The 7,958-nt window shown below is 43.7% G+C and overlaps 1 protein-coding gene across 1 annotated transcript in view; it reads right to left on the bottom strand.

The window, feature by feature from the left end:
- Positions 1-6,436, bottom strand: part of GRXCR1 (glutaredoxin and cysteine rich domain containing 1) — a gene marked incomplete at both ends in the record, with an annotated part of 40,030 nt that extends 33,594 nt beyond the window's left edge. The window contains one exon of the mRNA XM_084285990.1: positions 5,990-6,436. Coding sequence (XP_084142116.1) covers positions 5,990-6,436 — 447 coding nt within the window. The remainder of the gene's footprint in view (positions 1-5,989) is intronic.
- Between the last annotated feature and the right edge of the window lie 1,522 nt (positions 6,437-7,958).

Consider the following 7,958-nt stretch of genomic DNA (forward strand, 5'->3'; position numbering starts at 1 on the left):
GTGTAATCAGAAGGTCACTTACTTAGCTCTGGAACTGCCAGTGTGGTCAGATTTAATATTTCAATTAAGATAATTTCACTCATTCTGAGAAGGTGGATGACCAGGAATACCAAGAGCTCATGGTCCTTTCAGGGTTTTGAACCATGCACATTTCTCATGGATAAAATATTTCTGACTATCTGACCACTGTAGTGTCAGCCTGTACAAATGAACTTGAGGCCACCCCTCAGGTCCCAAGTGAGGTGGATTTGGCTGCTGAATGGGCATGGTGGTGGGACAGGATGGACATAGTGGTGGGACAGACTGGACACAGGGGAGCCCCAGCAGCCTACTTGCTCCAGGAGATGGTTGCTATGGGAATGTTCTCCTTGTGGCACCACCCCTGGAAGAAAAAGGCTGGAGGGATTGAAGACCTGGGGAAGGTCTTCTATGGGGAAGACACCACTCCCCATAAACAGGGCTGGTGTCTTCCTGCATTTTTGTCCCTAACACTTCCTGCCATGGAGCAGAGATGCTACCCTAAGCACATGCTTCTCTGCCCCACACCTCTGCCCCACACCTCTGCCCCACAGCTGTGCACGGATGCTCCTGCTGGGCTCCCCAGGCTCCTCCCAGGGGGAAGGGAGATGCAGCTCCTACTGTCACTATGCCACAGCAGCTCGTGTCCAGGGACAGTCATTGGCCAGGCTAATGCATGGGACCTAGTTCATTTTAAGAAATGCCTGAAATTGGAATTTGGTGGCTGTGCTGGTGATGGAAGTGCTTGGCATGTGGTTGCAGGAAGATGTAGCTGGGGCTGCACATCTATTTGGTGGTATATATATATTCTCAGGCCAATCTTGTATCATACAATAACAATAATTTTTTTTTTCCTCTACAAATACTGCTTGTATGTCTCACAGTATTCACATTCCCAAAAACTCCAGAAGATGTAAGGTTTCTGCATGAGACTGTTGTGGGAAGGAGCTGTCTAAACCAATTCTGTAGAAAGGCTGTAGTTAGTAAATGGGGAAAAATTAGTCAAAAAGTCAAGTATTCAATGGAATATCAAAAATACGTAGGAATGCTTTTATCACAGGCATACCAGAAGTTTTTCTGAACATCATACATCAAAGACCTTTACTGTGTGACTTAAGGACCATTTAATGAATCCCTGTTTACCCTTAGAATATCTGAACAAAGTGACTTATTTTAAAGGACAGTTGGACTTGAGGATCTTTGCGGGTCCCTTCCAACTGAACTATTCTATTCTATTCTATTCTATTCTATTCTATTCTATTCTATTCTATTCTATTCTATTCTATTCTATCCTATCCTATTCTATTCTATCCTATCCTATTCTATCCTATCCCATTCAATTCAGGATAATAGGGTAATAGAGGTGTGCAGGTGTAGTCTGAAGAATCAAAGGACAGACACTGCAGAAAAACAAAAAAGTACTTTCACGGTCACAGGACACTCACAAATACACAGTATTTGACTTCTTGCATACATATTTTAGTTAATAAGTGATGTATTAAAACTAAATAATAAATGTTTGCATTCAAGAATTTATCAGTATTCAGTTTAGGACTGTCAAGAGGTCATGAACATACTTTGAGATTACAAATAGCTGATTTGACACTGATTCTGAGAATTGTATGATGAGGTCATCTACTGCTGAATCAGCAAAGGGGCAGAAACAGGCTCTCATCAAGAATAAGAGATTCCATACACATTTTAGCTGTTGTTATACATCTGTAGTGGGTTTACGTGGCAAGGTTTTGGTAGCAGGGAGCCATAGGGGTGGTTTCTGTGAGAAAGATCTAGAAGCTGCCCCATGTTTGGGAAGGGCCCCATTGTTTTCCAGATCCGAGCCAATAAGCGATGTTGTTTTTCGCCTCTGTGAGAGCATATTTAAGACAGGGAAAAAACGCTGCGCCACACAGCAGCCGGGAGAGTGAGAGGAGTGAGGAACAGCCTTGCGCCAAGGTCAGTGTAGAAGGAGGGGGAGAGGTGCTCCAGGCGCCGGAGCAGAAGTCCCCTGCGGCCTGTGGTGAGGACCATGGTGAAGCAGGATGTCCCCCTGCAGCCCATGGAGTACCACGGTGGAGCAGGGTTCCACGCTGCAGCCCGTGGAGGAGACCACGGTGGAGCAGGTGGCCCTGCACCGATGGAGGCTGCCGCCTGTGGAAGACCCCTGCCGGAGCAGATTCTGGGCCGGACCTGTAGCCCGTGGAGAGGAGCCCACGCAGGAGCAGGTGATCTGGCAGGAGCTGCTGCCCGTAGGGGAGCCAGGTTGGAGCAGTTTTCTCCTGAGGGATGGACCCCGTGGTACGGACCCATATCTGGAGCAGTTCTGGAAGAGCTGCTGCCTGTGGGAAGCCCACACCGGATCAGTTCATCAAGGACTGCATCCCGTGGGTGGGACCCCACAGCACAGGGGACGAGAGTGACCGAGAAGGAGCGGCAGAGAAGAAGTGCTGTAGACTGACCATAACCCCCATTCCCCGTTCCCCTGCGCCGCTCGGGGGGAGGAGGTGGAAGAGGGTGGATGGGGGGAAGGTGCTTTTGTTTTTTTTTCCTTTGTTGTCTCACTTCTCTCGCTTGTTAGTTGTAGGCAATAAATCTTACTATCTCCTTATGCCGAGTCTGTTTTGCCCGTTACAATAATTATTGCGTGATTTTCTCGTCCTTATCTCAATCCTTGAGCCCTTTTCACATATTTTCTCCCCATTCCTCTTTGAGGAGGGGGAGTGAGAGAGCGGCTGTGGTGGAGCTCGGCTGCCCACTCGAGCGGAACCACGACAGTCTTTTTTGGCGCCCAACGTGGGGCTCGAGGAATTTGAGATAAGGATGATAGTTAGTAGAAGTAACGGGCAAAAATATGTGCAGGATGATTGTTAGGAATGTACAAGTTGTGAAGAATTTAAGAAAGCAGTAACTGTGATATGTTAGTGTGGTGAAGGGACGAGGGGTGGTGTGTGTGTGTAAAATGTCCACCTTGTCGGTGCTGTGATGATGTTATGTTTATTTTGGTGTGGTGAATTCTTTTTCTTTTTGATGTAAGTGAAGTTTGTGAAGGTTGTTGTGATAATTGTAAAGTAAGAGTATGTTGTGAGTAGTCTTAAATATGCTTTTAACAGAGGCGAGGGGTGGAATGTAGTGGGTTTACGTGGCAAGGTTTTGGTAGCAGGGAGCCATAGGGGTGGTTTCTGTGAGAAAGATCTAGAAGCTGCCCCATGTTTGGGAAGGGCCCCATTGTTTTCCAGATCCGAGCCAATAAGCGATGTTGTTTTTCGCCTCTGTGAGAGCATATTTAAGACAGGGAAAAAACGCTGCGCCACACAGCAGCCGGGAGAGTGAGAGGAGTGAGGAACAGCCTTGCGCCAAGGTCAGTGTAGAAGGAGGGGGAGAGGTGCTCCAGGCGCCGGAGCAGAAGTCCCCTGCGGCCTGTGGTGAGGACCATGGTGAAGCAGGATGTCCCCCTGCAGCCCATGGAGTACCACGGTGGAGCAGGGTTCCACGCTGCAGCCCGTGGAGGAGACCACGGTGGAGCAGGTGGCCCTGCACCGATGGAGGCTGCCGCCTGTGGAAGACCCCTGCCGGAGCAGATTCTGGGCCGGACCTGTAGCCCGTGGAGAGGAGCCCACGCAGGAGCAGGTGATCTGGCAGGAGCTGCTGCCCGTAGGGGAGCCAGGTTGGAGCAGTTTTCTCCTGAGGGATGGACCCCGTGGTACGGACCCATATCTGGAGCAGTTCTGGAAGAGCTGCTGCCTGTGGGAAGCCCACACCGGATCAGTTCATCAAGGACTGCATCCCGTGGGTGGGACCCCACAGCACAGGGGACGAGAGTGACCGAGAAGGAGCGGCAGAGAAGAAGTGCTGTAGACTGACCATAACCCCCATTCCCCGTTCCCCTGCGCCGCTCGGGGGGAGGAGGTGGAAGAGGGTGGATGGGGGGAAGGTGCTTTTGTTTTTTTTTCCTTTGTTGTCTCACTTCTCTCGCTTGTTAGTTGTAGGCAATAAATCTTACTATCTCCTTATGCCGAGTCTGTTTTGCCCGTTACAATAATTATTGCGTGATCTTCTCGTCCTTATCTCAATCCTTGAGCCCTTTTCACATATTTTCTCCCCATTCCTCTTTGAGGAGGGGGAGTGAGAGAGCGGCTGTGGTGGAGCTCGGCTGCCCACTCGAGCGGAACCACGACAACATCTGCTGTTGCTTACCCAAGGGAAGCAAAACATGTAATTGTAGATGTTCTCACATCAATCAAGTGAACTTAGGAAAGTGCTCAGATCAAGGGATTTTGAGTTATATCTTTTTACAGTGACATATTTCTATCTTAATATATTTTTGAATCCAGAATGGTTGTTGCTCTCTACATGGTATTGCTGCACAATAAACTGTCTGGAACATACTTACAGAAAACTAGAAATTATCTTACAATGTTATCCTAAAAAATTATACTCCATTTGTAGCTAGACAGAGTATGATCTTATTTCAAATCAGGATCAGGCCATTCCAAATCAGCCCCAAAGACAACTTCTCTGTTTAGCTCTTCTCTGTGCTCACCAAGTAGCACAGAAAATTGTATCACAATATGACATAAAAGATATGCAAACAACCACCCATTTTCACTACACTTCAAACTTTATCTCTAAGGAAACGGGATCTTGTAGGAAAATAACATGGAGCAGGGTCTGGAATCAAGGTGGGAGAAGAACACAGACAAGTCCTGGCTAACACTTCTTAACTCATATCTGATTAGAAAAAGTCCCCAGTGAGTTTGTCAGAGCGGGGAACTCAAGAGCAAAGTTTTTGGTGAGTAGCTTGAAAGAAAGCAGTGCTTTCTCTGAGTGCTCTGTGATATAAAGAACAAAACACAGACATTACAGATGATTCATCATTGAAGAAAGAGTCATCTCACACAGAAATATCAGTACTGACAAAAAAAATAGGTACAGCATAAGGGGTGAGTTCGTATTCAGAAGCAAGAGAATGCTAGTCCACAGCCATTCCTAAAATATTATGAAATGACTTAGCTTCAAAGTAACAAAGAACTTTTAGAATATTTAATTTTAATACAAAAAGCCGTTGTTACTAATATCAAATTCCCCATGATTTAAAGCTGCATAAATTATTTTAAAAGAAGGCACTGAAGGCACTATAGGCTAATTTAAATAGGCATCATAATTCTGGGTTCTAACAAACTTTAGAGAGAGTTTGGTTGCATACCTGTTCCTTTGTTTGAATATTAATGACTGAAAGACCTGAATAATTATGTAGATAAATTATATATATGAACTAAATTTTTTAGAACTTTATCTTGAATTTTCTGAGGCCTGTATTTCTCTGCCTAAGGGGTCAGCATGTCACATACTGTTTCAAATACAGATATTCTACTCCTTCAATAAAATGAATGGAAAACAGACATTAATAAAAGAGACTAATAAATTAATAAATGTGACTAAGATTTCATTCCTCTGAAATTTTCATGTGGGAAAACAGTCATTGTTGCCATCCTGCATTTAATTTGATCTACTTTGCAGATTAAACACAATGGAATTTAAAAGTATACGTATTTACATGTAGGGGACAGTAGATAGCATTGCAAACTCATTAGAACTAATACAAGAGAGGTGGAAACATGACACATCCTTGTACATATCCCCTATACAGATCTTTGGTAAAGTCCCAGTTAATTCCTCTATTTTGTTTCTTTCCTGGTCTTGACGTGAGAAGCACAGTATACCCAGTGCTCGTAAGCAAATTTTAGGTCAATTTTGACAGAAAAATATCACAGTCAGCTTGGAGGGTGGAGCCAAAAAGAGGAATGAGACTGTGCTGAGAAAGAGCAGCCAGCAGCCAGCAAAGGGGAGGAGGCAGAATTGAATCCAGAGCCTGAGAAATTGTCAAAGAGAGAGATCTGGACAAAGGAACAGAATAACGTGCAACATTAAAAGGGACAGATACTGGGCCTAGAGCCAGCTGTACTGCATCACTTACCTGAAATACTTTTGACAGATTGTCAAAGAGGGCTTGACCAGCGCTGACTTTGTGCTTGACACCTCTGACAGTGCCATTTTTGCTGAGTATGTTGACTCGCTTTGTACCAAAACCCTTCTCTTTAGCAGCTCTGACTAAAATAAGCAAGTCATCCTGCTCGTTTTCATTCTCATCACACTCAGACCCGACGTGTCCATTCTGCTGCCCTTCCACCTCACTCAGACGGCTGGTCTGGTCGGTCTCCGAGCTACTGGCATATTCAGAGTCCAGCGAGTCAGTGGCCTCCCCATCAGCATAGACCTCCTTCAGCACCCTCCCGCTGTGAGAGGATGCCACACGGAACCGAACCTTCCTCGACAGTCTCTCGCCTTCCGCCTTCACCTCGCTCTTAAACATCTTCTCTTCTACCGATATAAGCAGTTTGCATTGTTCCACTGTAGTGCCCATTGGATCTGCCAGTTTGTCACGCTTACCAACAATACCAGCACTGTTTCCTGCTGACAGGGGTTCTCATATTAAGCCAAAGAGGATCCCCAAGAACCTACACTGCTGTTCGGTAGTTAATAATGGATGTGTTTGTGCTATGGTTACCTTTAAACTAAAACCCGTAAAACGATATCTTCAATTAAATATTAAAGAGCCATTGTGTAGTTTTTAGCACTAAAGAAGAAAGGGAGAAATTATATTAATTGAATAAAAATTCAAACCTACCCATGATAAACCCAATAACAGACATTACATGAGTTTATATAAATGTAATTTTTGTTTGCTGAGGAGGGCAAAAAGGAAGAAAGAGCTTTCCACGAGATTTATAGAGTCACAACTGCTCATGTACATGACACCTGAGGTGAAAATCACGAATTTCAATATCGAAGAGGAGTCAATGATGGGCACATCTTTCATCATGATATTTCATTCACCTACCAGTCAGACCTCATTTGCCAGTTTCCTTTCTGTATAAGCTTACAGAGATTAGGAGGGGAGCTATGACAGTACTTGGAGTTGCTGGCATTTACATAAACTAACAGAGCAGTGGAGAAGCAATTAGTCTCAATTTGTTGCAGAATAACAAGGTGATATTAAACAAAATTTAGCCACTGCTGTCATCAGACAGCAACTGTGGTCTCTGTTCTGTTTTGGGTTTTCAGTGGACTGGAATAAGGGAAACTGAACAGAAGAATAGGAGAAAGCTAATTAATTGGGGCAACATGTGTCAAACAAAAGAAATGTAGGATAAGATGGATTACACAACAGGAGAAGCAAAAATGTTCCATACACACTCTTTACAGCTTCTGAAATTATCTAAATAGGGCTAGAAGGCACCTAAAGAAATCACTTAACAGATTGCCTACTCCAAAGTTAACTATATCTTTACATGCCATGATATCTGAGTGATCTCCTCAGAAATCTGCAGTAATTAAATTATTTTTAATATTTTTAATTAAATAAAATCCTAGTGTTTTGCAATGAATTGTCACTGTTTAAGAAAGATGAGCTCCTATAACAAAAATATTTTTCACACTTTCACTATATTTTTAATCTCCTCCAATTAATGTTATACATTCTTTAACATAAAAACAATTTTATTCTCATTGTAGGCAATGGGAAAAGCTCCTAATGTCTGTATTGCAGAGAACCTGATGATACCTGAGTGATTTAAGAAGTTAATGTAGCATTGAAGAAATGCAGAATTAAACTGTACTACATTCTAAAAATATTTCAAATACTGTTAACAACTTGTTCTCTACTAGTAGGAAATAAACTCACTATTTTCATGGCAATTCCATTACTCAATGGAAAATATTTTTGTTTCTGATTAAAAGAAAGAAACAAAACAAAACCAAAAAACTACATGACAATTTTATCTGAAGGAAAACATGCAAGCACACTAGAGAATGCCCTTTGACAAAGGTGTCTACACACATAAGGTTTCATCTTTATATTCAAGCTGTGGACCTTCTCTGAGCAA

Source organism: Netta rufina (genome assembly GCF_964035555.1).
Source record: "Netta rufina genome assembly, chromosome: 4".
Classification (NCBI taxonomy): domain Eukaryota; kingdom Metazoa; phylum Chordata; class Aves; order Anseriformes; family Anatidae; genus Netta; species Netta rufina.